We start from the raw sequence: 19,004 nt of genomic DNA, 5'->3' as shown, positions 1-19,004 counted from the left end.
GGGTACCCCTGAATGTGGTGTCTGACAGAGGTGTGCAGTTTGTGGCCAAATTTTGGAGGGCATTCTGTATGAAATTGGGCATCTCACTCTCCTCGTCGGCATATCTCCCGGAGAGTAATGGTCAGACGGAACGCATCAATCAATCCCTGGAACAAATTCTCAGGTGTTTGACCTCCGTGAGACAAGAGGATTGGTGTGATGCGTTACCGTTGGCAGAATTCGCTTTTAACAACCAGGAGAGTCAGTCCACCAACATGTCCCCATTCCTAATCAATTATTGGGTTTAATCCTCATTTTGGGGAGTTTTCACGGGTGGATTCCGGTTGTCCAGGGGCAGAGGGGTCCGTAGAACGGTTAAAAAACCTCTGGGCTGAAGTCCAGCGTAATATCTCTCGGGCCCAGGGGAGGTACAAATATTTTGATGACAAAAAGAGGGCCCCGGGACACATGATTCAGTTGGGGGAGGTTTGGCTTTCCACACGTAACATCAACTTGAAGGTACCGCCGGCTATTTTGGGACAAAAGTTCATTGGTCCGTACGAGATTGTGGAGATAGTCAACCCGGTGGCATAAAGGTTGCGTCTCCCCGCCTCCTTAAAGATATCCAATGTGTTCCATAAATCTCTGTTGAAATCCGTAGGTTCTGTCAAAGAGGACTCCGAGCTTGTTGTTCCTCCAGTGTTGGTGGAGGGTCACTTGGAGTATGAGGTCGGACATATTGTGGACTCTCGGCGGGTGCGCCGCTCTTTGCAGTACCTGGTCCACTGGAAGGGATATGGACCGGAGGATCGCTCATGGGTCCCTGCTCACTCTGTACATGCAGATCGCCTGGTTCGGGCTTTCCATGCCAAGTACCCAGGGAAGCCTGGGGGTCCAGAGGCCACCCGTTGAGGGGGGTACTGTCATTATCCCAGTGCAGGTTTTTGACCTGCACGTCAGGGGTTAATGTCTTGAGCTCAGTGCAGGCTTTGACCTGCACGCCTGGGGTTAATTATTTTGGCCTCTCTTTGGTTCAATGAGAGCTTTTTATAGCCCTGAGAAACTCCAATCCCTGTCAGTTATACTTTTGCCTTTGGCCGAGTGTTTTGACCCCTGTGTGCCTGTTCGTTGTCTTATAGCTTGCTTATATGGTTCTGATCCGGTTCCGTCCCCCGTTGTGAGTTTGCCTGTTGATTCTGTACTGTATATCTGCTTCTCTGGTTTCTGACTTCTTGGCTACGTCTTGACTATCTGTTTTGTCTAGCCCTTTGGTAATTGTCGTGCTATCTCGTGCTTTGACCCCGGCCTGATCTGGTTTATGTCCCTGTTTATGCCAATTAGTAACTTTGTTCCGTAGTTACCATTCTAGGAGTTTTCCTGCAGCTCCTAGCTCTCGGGAGTTTAGCCATGCCCCCAGCAGTCATGTGCTTCAGGTCCTGCGGGTCTGAAGCACGCATCTGCTCTGCTGCTGCCCGCTCCACAGGTATCTCTGAGCACAGTTTGTCTTACTCAGGACACGCGCACTGGCTTAGTGAGCAAGTGCAGTGCGGTGTTCCTGACAGAAACCACTTTAAATGTTATTTCAAACATAGTTACAAAATTTCCTGAAAACTAGCTCAGTGATGAGCCTGAAAATAAACTTTCTGACAAATTCCAATGACAATTAGTGGAGTTTTGAGTGCAGCACAAAACTTGTTAAATGTCTGTATGAGTATAATATAACAAAGTATAAAAGGTAAAATAATGCTGTGAGGCAGACAGGTGAGACAGAGCACAGTGGGTCGGATCCTTATTGTCACATTGGATGGTCTTGACCATGCTTGGCACTATGGTGTAATGAAATAGGCACACGGTTGCGGGGGTTATAGCGGGCAGTGCTGTTCCCTCACATCTATGGTATTGAGTGGCGTTCCCCATGATGCTGGTGTAGTGGCGGGAGATTGGAGAGTCAGCCAGCACGATTTTTGGGTGTTATGTATTGCAGTGCAATAGCTCTCAGAATAAAGCAATGCAAAACAAATATTTTTTCTATAAAATAGTTTTTATTGCGTAAAAATGACAAAACATAAAACAATTATATAAAATGTGGTATTGCTGTAATGACACTGACCTGAAAAATAAAGCTGCCTTATCAATTTTACTACACGGGGAACAAAATTAAAAAAAAAAGTTCCCAAAAAACAATTCCTGAATTGTTGGTTTTTGTTCTTGCTACCTCCCAAAAATAGGAATACAAAGCGATCAAAAAATGTAATGTGTCTGAAAATGGTACCAATAAAAACAACAACTTGTCCCACAAAACACAAGCACTCACATGACTCAGTTGGCAGAAATCTAGAAGAAAATTATAGCTCTCAAAATATGGCGATGCAAAAAACTTTATATGGCAATAAACGCGTTTTTTTTTAGTGTGTGACAGCAGCCAAACAGAAAAACAATATAAATCTGGTATTGATGTAATTGCAGTGACCAGAAGAATAAAGTCATCTAATCACTTATACCGTGCATGAGGAACGGCGTAAAAAATAAAGCCAATTCGTAGCCTGCTGTTGATCTTTTTGCTGATTGCAGTCAGGCTCAGCTTGCATTTATCCTGCACTCTATACTGAGCGCTTACATCGGGGTTTCCATGTAAATCTCTGAAATACGTGATGCAGATGGAACCCCCGGCGGAAGATTCCCTATAATTAAGCAGATGGAGGCACTGTGGACGCCGTCTGGCCTGTGATCCGGCAGTGTCCATGTTTTTAGACGTGCATAAAAATGCCGTCCCCCAGTTTTGGGCACGTCTGAAAAGTTGGATACTGCCTAACAGAGGCCAGGTGGAGTCCAGAGTAACTATGCAGTCTCATTACAGTGAATGGATCCCTCAGGGGTTTCATCCAAATCACAGATCTTGTAGATTTACATGGAAACCCCGATGTATGTGCTCAATGTAGAGCACAGGATAAATGTGAACTGATCCAAAATATTCTGTACCCCAAAATGTCACCAATAAAAGCTTCTGCTCAACCCACAAAAAAATAAGTCCTCATTCAGGTCCGTCATCTGTTAGCAGAAATATAGAGTTTTCCACATTACTGGTAACACAAGGACTCTTGAAAAGTGACATCGCTCCCAAGAGTGACATCGCTCCCATCAAAACAAATTCAGCTAAATCTGCATTCACAAATCTGCCACACAGATGACACACACACGTACACAGATAACACAGATACGATTTTTTCCAGTACCGAAAATATCAGGACATGTGTAGGGGGCCTTAGTACGCATACAGTAGTAGCAAACATGCATCATAGTTTTTTCTTATCAGGGTCTCCACTGAAGAAGCTGAACATCAGCAATACACGTGGGGTTCTCCCTGCGCCCTGATTGTTTCAACATCCATTCACTATGGCCATGTGTCTTTCCTTTGGCACATTTTTTTTAATCTGGTGCATTTTCTCCCTGTGTTGTTACCCGCCTCCACTGGATCAGGCACAATTTCTAGGATCCCGACACACATCGCATGCTGCTGCCTTATTGTGTTTCCATGCTCCTTCATTGTTTCATGCAATCCATGCATAGTGCAACATACTAAGTAGATTGAGCCACAATCTCTGTGCCCTTATTGCATGATGTGCTCACTTTGCATCATATTGTACTATTTTGGCGACACAGTACCATGGTTATTACGGTACTAGCTCATGAGACATCATTGATTTGAGTGGCTATTAGACATAAGGGAGCTGGCGATAGGTTATATTTCAGTGCCAGATTATTTCAGCTACTATTGGCTTTATTCCCCTCTCCCCAGATCCTCAGCATGGGTCACACATGTACTTTGACTACATATTGAACTGACTATTTGTCAACATCGTCAATCTTTGTGTCATTCCAGCTATTCTTTTGGCACCGGTAGCTAATATCTACTGTCCAGTGAATGAAATAATTATTTGATCCCTTGCTGATTTTGTAAGTTTGCCCTCTGACAAAGACATGAACAGTCTATATATATATATATATATATATATATATATATGTTCATTTTAACATTTAGAGATAGAATATCAAAAATAAAATCCAGAAAAACTCATTGTATAAATTACCATATATAAATGTATTTGCATTTTGCAGTGAGAAATAAGTGTTTGATCCCTCTGGCAAACAAGACTTAATACTTGGTGTCAAAACCCTTGTTGGCAAGCACAGCACAGCAGTCAGACATTTTTTTTAGTTGATGATGAAGTTTGTGCACATGTCAGGAGGAATTTTGGTCCACTCCTCTTTGCAGATCATAAATCATTAAGATTTTGAGGCTGTCGCTTGGCAACTCGGAGCTCGAACTCCCAACATAAGTTTTCTCTGGGAATAAGCCACTCCTTTGTTGCATTGGCTGTATGTTTTGGGTCATTGCCTTGCTGGAAGACCCAGCCACGACCCATTTTTAATGTCTTGGCAGAGGGAAGGAGGTTGACACTCAGGATTTTACTGTACATGGCTCCATCCACCATTCTCCCATTGATGCGGTGAAGTAGTCATGCGGCCTTAGCAGAGAAACACGCCCAAAACATAATGTTTCCACCTCCATGCTTGACAGCGAGGACGGTGTTCTTTGGGTCATAGACAGCATTTCTCTCACTCCAAACATGGCAAGTTGAGTTAATGCCAAAGAGCTAAATTTTTGTCTCATCTGACCACAGCACCTTCTCTCAATCACTCACAGAATCATCCAAGTGTTCATTGGCAAACTTCAGATGGGCCTGCACATGTGCCTTTTTGAGCAGGGGGACCTTGCAGGAACTGCAGGATTTGAAACCTTTACGGCTTAATGTGTTACCAATTGTTCTCTTGGTGACTCTGGTCCTAGCTGCCTTAAGATCATTAACAAGTTCACCTTCCTCATGATCAAGGATACCCCACGAGGTCAGATTTTGCATGGTGCCCCAGATCGATGTCGATTGACATTTTGTATTTCTGCCATTTTCTTACTATTGCACCAACAGTTGTCTCCTTCTCACCCAGCGTCTTACGTATGGTTTTGTAGCCCATTTTAGCTTTGTGCAGGTGATCTTGTCCCTGACATCCTTATAAAGCTCTTTGGTCTTGCCCGTGTTGTAGAGGTTAGAGTCTGACTGATTATCTGAGTCTATGGACAGGAGTCTTTTATAAAGGTGACTATGTAAGATAGCGGTCTTTAATGCATGTAACGAGTTGATTAGGAGCGTCTCACTGGTCTGTAGGAGCCAGAAATCTTAATGATTGGTAGAGGATCAAATACTTATTTCTCACTGCAAAATGCAAATACATTTATATAATGTATACAGTGTGATTTTCTGGATTTTATTTTTGATCTTCTATCTCTCAATGTTAAAATTAACCTACCCTTAAGGGTATGTGCACATATTGTGGAATCGTGTGCGGATTTTTCCACGCGGAATCTGCAGAATCCGCAGGTCCAAATGCCTGCGTTTTACCTGCGGATTTACTGTGAATTTCCTGTGGATTTAGCCTGCGTTTTTACACCTGCGGATTCCTAGAATGGAATAGGTGTAAAAATGCTGCAGAATCTGTACAAAGAATTGACATGCGGAATTTTCCACAGCATGTACGCAGAAGTTTTTGTTTTCCATAGGATAACATAGTACTGTACATCCCTTGGAAAACTGCTGCGGATCCGCAGGGCCAAATCTGCTGTGGATCTGCAGACGAATCCGCAATGTGTGCACATACCCTAAAATTATAGACTGTTCATGTCTCTGTCAGTGGGCATACTTACAAAATACTTATTTCCTTCACTGTACTTCCATAGTATATTACCATTCACGTATGGTTGCTTTATTATTGTGTATTCAGGGGTGCGGCTATTTTGCACTTTTTTTGGTTTGGTTTTAGATTTCCGTGTTCTGTCCATTTGTGTCAATAAAGCATACTTTCATTGATTATTATCCAGGTGTGCATAGCTTATCTGTATCGGCCTTTTCTTCCCTCCCTTTGATTTTGCTACGTTTTTTGTAATGCTACATTTGTCTCTTTTGCATGCTGATAAAGTTTAGGGAAAAAAAAGAATCATATTCTATTTCAGAAGAATTTGGCACAAAAAAAGCAGCAAAACCAGATAACTGCATTTCTTCACCACCAGCTTCATTTTCAATGGGTGAAAAATGCTGAAAAATCACTGAAGTGATATGTGTGATAGAAGTGATATGTTCTATTCTACAAAAACCAAGCAAAGCACAAAATACTGAGGGCATAAAAAACAAGCTGTGTGCATGAGATTTCTGAAATCTTATAAACTTTGCTGGTACTGTAAAACGCAGCTGAAAATTTGCATAGAAAAAAAAAATACAGCAAAAACACTGTATACCATAACCGGTATGATAAGTTTGACTTTTTTTTTAGAACAAAGGAAAAACAAATACCACAAGCTTGGATCCAGTGCACCATTGAATGGCCAGTTTTTCATCATATGTCAAAAAATGTAAAGAAAACAAGTTTGTGTAATTTCCTTAGTCTTAGACACAGGACTGATTAAGAAATCCACTGAGACCGTCAGATGTGTTATCCGGGGCTATATACAGTTTTGTTGGTTGTCACTGGGAAATGTTGACAAGCTTGTTGTCAGACACATCCTATAATGGGAGATTGTTAGATTACATCAGAAAACTGTGCAGGTCTAATGGTGACATTTTCTTAAAACACACAACACCAAAGTCATGCAGACACTGAGCTAGAAAAGAAATTAATAAAAAACTATTGCATTGTAGTTACAAAGTTGCAGTATGTAGAATATATGGAATATGGAAGATATTCCTTACAATCCACTTGTATCTATGACCGTAAAATGTATAGTAAAATATCCAAGAACTCACCTCCATGGACAAAACCGTGCAGAGTACAATCCGATGGTCCCACTAAATGAATAAGGCTGGACTGACTATATCCAACAGTGTATTGATCTAAAAACAAAAAAAATAATAAAATTAGATATTTGTGAATAGATCTAGGCAGTGACGCGATGCATGGCGGTACAGCATATCTGCCCCTGAAACCGGCAATTAGTAATGCTATCAATAATGACTATTGACATTCATGAAGTACAGTAGTCATTGTCTGCTGCAAGCAACATCTTAAAAAAAGCTTATTGCGGTATTTTGAAGTAATAGTGGAGCAAGGATGTAAGTACCAGGATACTGGAAGCTGCAGTGGAAGCTCCTTTGCAGTTATGATGCTAAATGAGGTTACAAGATTAAAATCAGCGATCACTGTGGGGGATGGAGAATGGAGGAATTGGAGAAATATAGTGGATAACGCAACTTGATCCATAAGAGACCAAGAAAAGGAAGAATGAAGAACATATCATGATAGCAACAATTCATTTTCGCAAAGTAGAGTGGGCAGTCATCCAGGATTCGCTATGGCCCTCTAAAAGTTACTTGTTAATGTATACGGGGATCCTTTACTTGGGTCCCAACTCTATTAGCCAAAGTAAATACACACTGCAAACAGTAGCACCCATTAATTCATTTGTAAGAATTCTTTGGTAAGGAGACTTATAGGCCATGCAATGCTCCCATAGGAAGTTAAATAAGCAAACTGACTCTTAAGAGATGAAGAGGACTTGAACTCTACGGTAGTACCACATATTGGAAGTAACAATTCTAAAAGTCAATATCGACCCTTTAAAATGAGCCTTGCCACATGCCTTAAGATTAAAGCCAAATCAGAGGCTATATGCAGACATGTGTTTCGGGATGTTTTCTCCTCCTCAAAGTGTAATGCAGCGGCTTCCATGACAGTGCAGTAACGAGGCAGTGACCCAGGTTAGTTCAACGTAAACGTCTTTATTTTGGCAACTTAGAAAAATAAATCAAATTTTATCCTCCCGTTCCTGCCGGATAGTCCCTAACAGTCCATATCAAATCTGTTGACATGGGCGACTGCACCACCGTATCATTCTTGGTTGCGTTTATGAGTTTGCGTTCTCAGGCTCTGTGCTGTGTTCTGTCTCACACAGACCTAACATACACAGGGCACCTAATCTGATGCTTGCAAAGGAAAACTTAAACATCCAGACCTTAACTGAAAGTTTAAATGGGAATCATGGACATGGGCCACTCCCAAGAACCGGAGTGGAGGGAGAGATCTCTCCTGCTGTCATCCTACAGATCTCTCCAAATATAAAAGCTCATGTCAGGTTTTCCTAAATCTGACTTGGTCAAATAGTTTAATTAAATTCAAACTTTTTTTTTCATTGTAACCACAGCTGTGCCTGTAATCACAATGCTCTCCAGCAGGTTCAGTGTGTTTCTATGTGCATCCTGGGGGACACAACAGCCCTTGTGTAGAATTCCCCTCATTGCCATACAAAAGTAAGAGGTCTGATTTGGCTGGTTGAAAGGCCTCTGATGAGGGTCTCAGTCTCTCCTTGTGCCAAGCTGGTGTAAGGAGACTTATAGGCTTGAAATGTCTTCTAGAAAAATAAATATGTAAATTGTCTCTTCAGAGAGGAACAGAAATAAACGCTAGTGCCACCTATTGTAATTTGCAATTCTAAAACTCAATATCGATCCTTTAATGAGTCTTGCCACATGAGTATAAACACCCAGAAACACGTGTCTGTAAATAGAGTGTCTGGTTTGGCTTTTATCCTAAGTCATGTGACAAGGCTCATTGAAAGGTCAATATTGAATTTTTCGGATTGCTACTTCCAATAGGTGGCACTTGAGTACTTGCCCTCTTTCTCTCTGAAGAGGATATATGGATATTTACTTTTCCAGCATTGCTTATAAGTCTCCTTACACATGGCTTAGCAAAGAATTCTTACAAATGTCTTAATGGGTCATATATTTTTTGCAATGCGTATTTGCTTTGGCCAAAAGACTTGGGACCCAACTGAAGAACCCTCATATACAATACTGGGTGGTATTAAAGTGACTTGGCCTAATGTGTAAGAAACAGCAGGTGAACAGAGCATCCAAACAGTGATGGAAGCCTGGATGCAGATGGGATCAGGGTTCCCAATTTCCCCATGCAGACTCAAGACTAAACAACCGCCAATCAGCTTGCATGTAGCCAAATTGGCTGCTGTTTAACTACCGCGATCGTGTAATGTATACACACCCTGGATCCAGAGTTTTGTTCCTGTGTTCTCGGGTGGGCACCAATCTCAGTGCAGGCGTGCATTATGCTCTCAGTGTACCCATATTAAACACTATGCGCTACCAGGCGTATCATACTGAATGAGGCTGAGCTATTCAATGGTTTGCCTTCATTTGCCGAGTGAGAAGGATTTTGTTAGCGCCTGCTATACCCAATGACAACCCTCGGTGATAGCTGCAGTGAACGGATAAATTGCTGTAATTCACTCGGAGGAATTGTCTTCTTGGCATGCTAAAACAAGCAGTCTAATATCATCAGAGAGCAGCGTCTGACACTGCGTCCGGTTACATGAATATGATTCACCTGAATCAATTAAAGTGCATGCACCGTGAAGACTGGCGAGGGTTGATTCAGGCTTTACATGGGTAAAGTGACATCACGCCTGTAGTCGCAGGGCACAGATAACGCTTGTCTATTGTACTAGGGATTGATCACTACAAAGCAGTGGAGATAATTGTCACATTAAATTTGGCAATTTGTAACACAAAGAATTATGTACAGAGAAATGAGGGAGGAGAAATTTCACTCTAACCAAGCCATCTGCTATCAAAAAGTAAAGATAATTGTAAGGAAAAGCTCTTTTGCTTATGTGTTTTATAAAGAGCTTTTAAAGGGTTATTCCAAAGATAATACGGTAATCCCTGAGCTACAGATAATGGAAAACTTATTTATGGTGGGGTGTGCAAATGCTGGGTACCAAGAAACTGGACTCTGCAGAACTGCATCTTGAATGAAGCGTAGGAGCACATGCACAACCTTTGCTTCATTCACTGTCTATGGGACTACCAGAAATAGAAGAGCGCCGTGCTCGGATTTCTCTGATAGTCCTATAAACAATGACTGGAGTGGAGGTTGAGCTTGCACACCTCCGCTCTGTTCAAGATCCAGCTATGCAGATCCCGGTTCTCGAGCCCCATTCTTAGAATCCTTGGGGGTCCAACTGCTGAATAGGATAAAATAGGGGATAACTTACTATCTTAGGAGTAACCGTTAAGGCTACAGAGGATTGAGTAGACAGGTAGTTGGTTATTTTTGACAAATAAGAAAACATGGTTCTGGGGGTCACCCTCCATCTATACAAATATGTCAATATCTATATATTACTGCATTGTGATCCTTACTGTTCTCTTTCTATATATATGAAATATTATTCATAAGGTCTAAAATGTTATTTGTAAATCGTATTATAAGAATTAGACCTCAGTGGTAAATTATAACCTCTAAAGTCACCTTCAAACTGGGTGGCCAATATGTATGTGTAAGGAAGTGGACAAGAGAGAAGAATACAGTTGAAGTTGATGCCTAGCTGAGTAATTACAAGGGAACATTGCCATCTGCTGTTCAAAGGTGAAAGTGAAAGTAAAGAAAGAATTACAGTAGTTGTAGATTAAAAGTGGGAAACTATGTTCCCATAGGAAGAATTTAAAGAGGACACCAGGTCAGGTTACACCCATGTCGCAGATAATAATTACAAAAGGCCGAGCTAAGAAGAGGGACTTTGTGCCAGAACCTAGACCAGGCAAGACGTTTGGCTGCAGAGTGGGCTTACAACCACCATCGCCATAGTAGGATCCAAGAGCAGTCAAATGTCGGCGAAGACCTGAGCTGTGAGAAAAATCCATGCCCCAAGTCTGTAGCAGCGTCAGTAGAATATTTGTGAACAATGACAGTACAAGATCCATGAGCAGTGCTAGTAGCAGATCCATACCCGGCACTGGTAGAAGATACGTAAACAGCGCCAGTAGAAGATACGTAAGCAGCGCTAGTAGCAGATCCATACCTGGCGCTGGTAGACGATACGTAAGCAGCGCCAGTAGAAGATACTTAAGCAGCGCTAGTAGCAGATCCATACCCGGCGCAGGTAGAAGATACGTAAGCAGCGCTAGTAGAAGATATGTAAGCAGCGCCAGTAGAAGATACGTAAGCAGCGCTAGTAGCAGATCCATACCCGGTGCAGGTAGAAGATACGTAAGCAGCGCCAGTAGAAGATATGTAAGCAGCGCCAGTAGAAGATACGTAAGCAGCGCTTGTAGCAGATCCATACCCGGCGTAGGTAGAAGATACGTAAGCAGCGCCAGTAGAAGATACGTACGCAGTGCCAGTAGAAGATACGTATGCAGCACCAGTAGAAGATACGTACGCAGCGCCAGTAGAAGATACGCAGCAGCACCAGTAGGAGACCGCGACCAGTTCCGAACCAGGCTCAGGAGACGATTCAGCTGACCATTCCTCTGGGATGTTACTTCCAGCGCAAACATATTATACAGGGTGTGGGCTGGGGCAGTGCTTCAGGGACAAGAGACGGCCAGTGCGTCGAGCACACAGACTACGACGTTGATGGACCTAGTACCGAGAGTGACGCCCATTATGCTGACACATAAAGGAATCAATTAACAAGAACGGTGTGTATGTAATAGAACACTGCATAGATATTGTATTTAGTCACATTGTTGTGTCAAATTTGGAGGAAAAAAGTGCGTCTTATAATCAAAATAATACGGTATACTGTATGTCCATAGGTCAGGACGGCCACAGCGGCTTCTAAGCTGTATGGAACCACTGTAGCCTGGATCCTTGGTTCCTTCCAACCCTCCATCACCCTACAGACTGACCATTCCTGCTGGACCTCCTCACAAGGTAAGTGCATATCCATGCCGAGGCCTCCTGAGGGATTCTTACACACTGATGTGTTATTCCATGAAGCATCTTTATTTATTCTTACTTTCTCATAATGAATAGGTCTTGCAGGAAAAGCTGGATACGGTTACAGAAAACCAGCATGAGGCTAGATATCGTATAACACAAGAATACAGATCCCAAATATAACACTGGCCAAAAACCTGGATCAGCAAATAAGTGGATTTACAGTTGTGGCCAAAAGTATTGACACCCCTGCAATTCTGTCAGATAATACTCAGTTTCTTTCTGAAAACGATTGCAAACACAAATTCTTTGGTATTATTATCTTCATTTAATTTGTCTTAAATGAAAAAACACAAAAAGAATTGTCCTAAAGCCAAATTGGATATAATTCCACACCAAACATAAAAAAGAGGGTGGACAAAAGTATTGGCACTGTTCGAAAAATCATGTGATGCTTCTCTAATTTGTGTAATTAACAGCACCTGTAACTTACCTGTGGCACCTAACAGGTGTTGGCAATAACTAAATCACACTTGCAGCCAGTTGACATGGATTAAAGTTGACTCAACCTCTGACCTGTGTCCTTGTGTGTACCACATTGAGCATGGAGAAAAGAAAGAAGACCAAAGAACTGACTGAGGACTTGAGAAACCAAATTGTGAGGAAACATGAGCAACCTCAAGGCTACAAGTCCATCTCCAAAGACCTGAATGTTCCTGTGTCTACCGTGCGCAGTGTCATCAAGAAGTTTAAAGCCCATGGCACTGTGGTTAACCTCCCTAGATGTGGACGGAAAAGAAAAATTGACAAGAGATTTCAACGCAAGATGTTGGATAAAGAACCTTGACTAACATCCAAACAAGTTCAAGCTGCCCTGCAGTCCGAGGGTACAACAGTGTCAACCCGTACTATCCATCGGCGTCTGAATGAAAAGGGACTGTATGGTAGGAGACCCAGGAAGACCCCACTTCTTACCCCGAGACATAAAAAAGCCAGGCTGGAGTTTGTGAAAACTTACCTGAAAAAGCCTAAAATGTTTTGGAAGAATGTTCTCTGGTCAGATGAGACAAAAGTAGAGCTTTTTGGGCAAAGGCATCAACATAGAGCTTACAGGAGAAAAAAAGAGGCATTCAAAGAAAAGAACACAGTCCCTACAGTAAAACATGGCGGAGGTTCCCTGATGTTTTGGAGTTGCTTTGCTGCCTCTGGCACTGGACTGCTTGACCGTGTGCATGGCATTATGAAGTCTGAAGACTACCAACAAATTTTGCAGCATAATGTAGGGCCCAGTGTGAGAAAGCTGGGTCTCCCTGAGAGGTCATGGGTCTTCCAGCAGGACAATGACCCAAAACACACTTCAAAAAGTACTAGAAAATGGTTTGAGAGAAAGCACTGGAGACTTCTGAGGTAGCCAGCAATGAGTCCAGACATGAATCCCATAGAACACCTGTGGAGAGATCTAAAAATGGCAGTTTGGAGAAGACACCCTTCTAATATCACAGACCTGGAGCAGTTTGCCAAAGAAGAATGGTCTAAAATTCCAGCAGAGCATTGTAAGAAACTCATTGATGGTTACCGGAATCGGTTGGTCGCAGTTATTTTGGCTAAAGGTTGTGCAACCAAGTATTAGGCTGAGGGTGCCAATACTTTTGTCTGGCCCATTTTTGGCGTTTTGTGTGAAATGATCAATGTTTTGCTTTTTGCTTCATTCTCTTTTGTGTTTTTTCATTTAAAACAAATTAAATGAAGATAATAATACCAAAGAATTTGTGATTGCAATCATTTTCAGGAAGAAACTGAGGATTGGTTCAAACAAGAAAATGTAAAATCGTCCATTTTTCATAATGAAAAAAAAAATGCATATTTTTACATCCGTATTGCATCTGTATGTACTGTACATTCCTTCTCTGTGTGCGATCTGTATGTCCATTTTGTACATCCGTGTGCCATCCACATGTCAGTTTAGTACTTCCGTATGACATTGGGTTTGTACATGAACAATTTAATAAATCCATTTTCCTATGTTAAAAACTGTAATGGATGCATGAAAACCAGGTAACCTATGGAAGGTAACCTGTATGTGATCCTTTCTTACACGACCATTGACTTAAAATGGACTGGTCTGATTCGGAAGATGAATCAAAGTACTGCATGATGCGATTTTTTGCAAGCGGACCATCGAGTCGTGCATGAAAAGGTTTGTGTGAACTACCACAATGAACTGCAGTGTTTTTTCTGCTGTACAATACCGGTTTTGCGTATGGAAGGCACAGGAAAGCTTAATACTCTCGTCTGATTGAGCCATTATTCATCTTGTGCTGATAAACAGTTCAGTTACTCACAATTCCATTTTCTATTGTAGAACGTACGATATTTTGTGTTCGTTATTCATGCGCACAGTTACAGAATATCTGCATATTGATCACTTACCTTTATTTTGTCTGTCTGAAGCAATAAAATTATAAAAACAGGAAAAAAAAACCAAATATAAGTATTATGGGCAATGGTCCTCAAAATGCAGAATTTAAAAAAACCCAAAACGTTGCAATTAATGGGATGAAAAATATGCGCCAGATTATTCAGTAGTCTGGAATATTTGATGACAATACTAGATAAGAAGGTTTAATGTAAAGTTTAGGAAAAGGGATCTATTAAGAAAATTAAAATAAAATATTACTATACAATCTGCTGCTGTAACTACTATAAACATAGGGGTATTCCCACCATTACAGCACCAAGGTAGTCTCATAGGTGGGGTTCCAACTACTGCGACCATGGCCAATGCCTAGAAAGATGTAGAAATGCTAGATAAAGAGCAGACGCTCTATTGATCTTTTTTACAAATACAGCGCCCCTACTGACCTGATAATGCGACACGTCCTTATTCACTGGGTGAGTAGAAATGCTATACCTGGTGAAATTCAAAGAGGTTGCAGCCCTCAAGTTCTTATGATCCAAAACTTATTTAATTGGTGCAGAAAACTTTTTCAAAAATTCTGCTAGGGAATTCAGAGTTAAAGGAGTTGTCTGGATAAAATAAGTGTTTCACCTATCCACAACATAGGTGATAACTTAATGATTGGTGAGGGTCCGAATACTGAGACCTGCAAAGAACAGCTTTTCTTCTTTTTATTCCCGACAGAGACAGAACACTTTAATCCCATTACAAAATGGAGCAGTAGGTCGGATATCTGTCTGATGCTCTATTCATTATGGGTTTGCCGCAGCACTCGGCAGTGCCATAAGGAATGAATGAAGCAGTAGGTCAGATGTCTGACTGATGCTTCACTCATTATGGGGTTGTCGCAGCACTCTGCTGTGCCATAAGGAACAAATGGAGCAGTAGGTCAGATGTCTGACTGATGCTTCACTCATTATGGGGTTGTCGCAGCACTCGGCTGTGCCATAAGGAATGAATGGAGCAGTAGGTCAGATGTCTGACTGATGCTTCACTCATTATGGGGTTGTCGCAGCACTCGGCTGTGCCATAAGGAATGAATGGAGCAGTAGGTCAGATGTCTGACTGATGCTCTATTCATTATGGGGTTGCCGCAGCACTCGGCAGTGCCATAAGGAATGAATGGAGCAGTAGGTCAGATGTCTGATGCTTCATTGATTATGGGGTTGCTGCAGCACTCGGCTGTGCCATAAGGAATGAATGGAGAAGTAGGTCGGATATCTGTCTGATGCTCTATTCATTATGGGTTTGTCGCAGCACTCGGCTGTGCCATAAGGAATGAATGGAGCAGGTGGTCAGATGTCTGACTGATGCTTCACTCATTATGGGGCTGCCGCAGCACTCGGCTGTGCCATAAGGAATGAATGGAGCAGTAGGTCAGATGTCTGACTGATGCTTCACTCATTATGGGGTTGTCGCAGCACTCGGCAGTGCCATAAGGAATGAATGGAGCAGTAGGTCAGATGTCTGACTGATGCTCTATTCATTATGGGGTTGCTGCAGCACTCGGCTGTGCCATAAGGAATGAATGGAGCAGTAGGTCGGATGTCTGACTGATACTCCATTCATTATGGGGTTTTTCGCAGCACTCGGCTGTGCCATAAGGAATGAATGGAGCAGTAGGTCAGATGTTTGTCTGATACTCCACTCACTATGGGGTTGCCGCAGCATTCGGCAGTGCCATAAGGAATGAATGGAGCAGTAGGTCGGATGTCTGACTGATGCTTCACTCATTATGGGGTTGCTGCAGCACTCGGCTGTGCCATGAGGAATGAATGGAGCAGTAGGTCGGATGTCTGACTGATGCTCCATTCATTATGGTGATGCTGCAGCACTCGGCTGTGCCATAAGGAATGAATGGAGCAGTAGGTCGGATGTCTGACTGATGCTTCACTCATTATGGGGTTGCCGCAGCACTCGGCTGTGCCATAAGGAATGAATGGAGCAGAAGGTTGTATGTCTGACTGATATTCCTCTCACTATGGGGTTGCCGCAGCATATACCAGGAAAGATCTTTGAACAAATTATTAAACAACATGTATGTCAGTACCTGGATAAGAATGAAGTGATTAAACAGAGTCAGCATGGGTTTGTAACTAATAAGTCATGTCAGACTAACTTAATTTCCTTCTATGATGGAATCACTGATTTGGTGGATCAAGGAAATGCTGTAGATATAGTATATCTTGACTTCAGCAAAGCATTTGACAAAGTATCTCATACAATCCTTATTGAAAAATGACTAAGTATGGAATGGACAAGGCAACTGTTAGGTGGGTTCATAGCTGGCTTAGTGATCAGACCCAAAGAGTGGTTGTAAATGGCTGCACATCCAGTTGGAAGAATGTCTCAAGTGGGGTACCACAGGGCTCTGTCCTGGGCCCTGTATTGTTCAACATCTTTATCAACGATTTAGATGAAGGAATTGAGGGTAAACTGATTAAATTTGCTGATGACACAAAGCTAGGAGGGATAGCTAATACTAGAGAAGAGAGAGAGAGGATTCAAAAAGATATAAATAAACTGGAGAAGTGGGCAGCAACTAACAGAATGGTTTTTAACAGGGAGAAATGCAAAGTACTACATCTGGGCAATAAAAATGAAAAAAGCATATACAGAATGGGAGGAATAGGGCTAAGCAACAGCACATGTGAAAAAGACTTGGGTATACTAATAGATCACAGACTGAATATGAGTCAACAGTGTGATGCAGCAGCAAAAAAGGCAAATGCAATTCTAGGATGTATTAACAGAAGCATACAGTCTAGATCACGTGAAGTCATTATTTCCCTCTACTCCTCTTTGGTCAGACCTCATCAGGAATATTGTGTCCAGTTTTGGGCACCACATTTTAAAAAAGACATCAACAAACTGGAGCAAGTTCAGAAAAGAGCGACCAGAATGGTGACCGGTCTGCAAACCCTGTCTTATGAGGAAAGGTTGCAGGATGTTTAGTTTGCTAAAGAGAAGACTGAGAGGAGACTTAATAGCTGTCTACAAATATCTAAAGGGCTGTCACATTGTAGAAGGATCAACTTTATTCTCATTTGCACAAGGAAAGACTAGAAGCAATGGGATGAAACCGAATGGGAGGAGATACAGATTAGATATTAGAAAAAACTTTTTGAAAGTTAGAGTGATCAATGAGTGGAACAAGCTGCCACGAGAAGTGGTGAGTTCTCCTTCAATGGAAGTCTTCAAACAGAGGCTGGACAGACATCTGACTGGGATGATTTAGCGAATCCTGCTTTGAGCAGGGGGTTGGACCAGATGGCCCAGGAGGTCCCTTCCAACTCTACGATTCTATGATTCTATGAATGGAGCAGTAGGTCGGATGTCTGACTGATGCTCTATTCATTATGGGGTTGCCGCAGCACTCGGCTGTGCCATAAGGAATGAATGGAGCAGTAGGTCGGATATCTGACTGATGCTCTATTCATTATGGGGTTGCTGCAGTACTCGGCTGTGCCATAAGGAATTAATGGAGCAGTAGGTCGGATGTCTGACTGATGCTTCACTCATTATGGGGTTGCTGCAGCACTCGGCTGTGCCATAAGGAATGAATGGAGCAGTAGGTCAGATATCTGACTGATGCTTGACTCATTATGGGGTTGCTGCAGCACTCGGCTGTGCCATAAGGAATGAATGGAGCAGTAGGTCAGATATCTGACTGATGCTTCACTCACTATGGGGTTGCTGCAGCATTCGGCAGTGCAATAAGGAATGAATGGAGCAAAAGGTCGTATGTCTGACTGATGCTCTATTCATTATGGGGTTTTCGCAGCACTCGAAGGTGCCATAAAGAATGAATGGAGCAGTAGGTCGGATGTCTGACTGATGCTCCATTCATTATGGTGATGCTGCAGCACTCGGCTGTGCCATAAGGAAAGAATGGAGCAGTAGGTCGGATGTCTGACTGATGCTTCACTCATTATGGGGTTGCTGCAGCACTCGGCTGTGCCATAAGGAATGAATGGAGCAGAAGGTTGGATGCCTGACTGATGCTCTATTCATTATGGGGTTGTCGCAGCACTCTGCTGTGCCATAAGGAACGAATGGAGCAGTAGGTCAGATGTCTGACTGATGCTTCACTCATTATGGGGTTTCCGCAGCACTCGGCAGTGCCATAAGGAATGAATGGAGCAGTAGGTCAGATGTCTGACTGATGCTTCACTCATTATGGGGTTGCCACATTTCTCGGCAGTGCCATAAGGAATGAATGGAGCAGTAGGTCAGATGTGTGACTGATGCTTCACTCATTAGGGGGTTGCCGCAGCATTCAGCAGTACCATAAGGAATGAATGGAGAGTAGGTTGCATATCTGTCTAACGCTTCACTCATTATGGGGTTTCCGCAGCACTTGGCAGTGCCATAAGGAATGAATGGAGCGGCAGGTTGGATGTCTGTCTGATGCTCCATTCATTATGGGGTTTCCAAAGCACTCGGCAGTAATACAAGGAATGAATGGAGCAGTAGGTCATATGTCTGACTGATGCTTCACTCATTATAGGGTTGCCGCAGCACTCGTCAGTGCCATAAGGAATGAAAGGGGCGATGGTCGATCATGTCCAGCCGATCACAGGGGGTTCCAGCAATCAGACCCCCACCCATCAGTAAGTCACCACCTATCCTGTGAATAACGTCTTTGTACCAGACACCCCCTTTAAAAGAAAGGAGACCTCCATGAATGAGCTGCAGATGAGCCAAATGGCTGTGCCTCTCTATAGAGGGCCCCACTAAATGGATGTCAATGGGCTAAATTTGCATGCTAATTCTTCCCCAT

General features: G+C 42.6%; 1 protein-coding gene across 7 annotated transcripts in view; it reads right to left on the bottom strand.

The window, feature by feature from the left end:
• Positions 1–19,004, bottom strand: part of ACOT7 (acyl-CoA thioesterase 7) — a 313,478-nt gene that overhangs the window by 160,234 nt on the left and 134,240 nt on the right. For 6 of the 7 annotated variants that reach the window (XM_073561759.1, XM_073561758.1, XM_073561756.1 and 3 more), the window contains 2 exons: positions 14,194–14,208; positions 6,831–6,917 (listed from right to left, as the gene is read on the bottom strand). In XM_073561759.1, the coding sequence (XP_073417860.1) occupies positions 6,831–6,917; positions 14,194–14,208 (102 nt within the window). The remainder of the gene's footprint in view (positions 1–6,830; positions 6,918–14,193; positions 14,209–19,004) is intronic. The other variant, XM_073561757.1, reaches the window with a different exon arrangement.

Source organism: Dendrobates tinctorius, unplaced genomic scaffold (genome assembly GCF_039654945.1).
Source record: "Dendrobates tinctorius isolate UK_male_01 unplaced genomic scaffold, ASM3965494v1 ptg000326l, whole genome shotgun sequence".
Lineage (NCBI taxonomy): Eukaryota > Metazoa > Chordata > Amphibia > Anura > Dendrobatidae > Dendrobates > Dendrobates tinctorius.
Note: the sequence above shows the minus strand (reverse complement) of the source record. Positions and strands in the feature narration are given on the sequence as shown.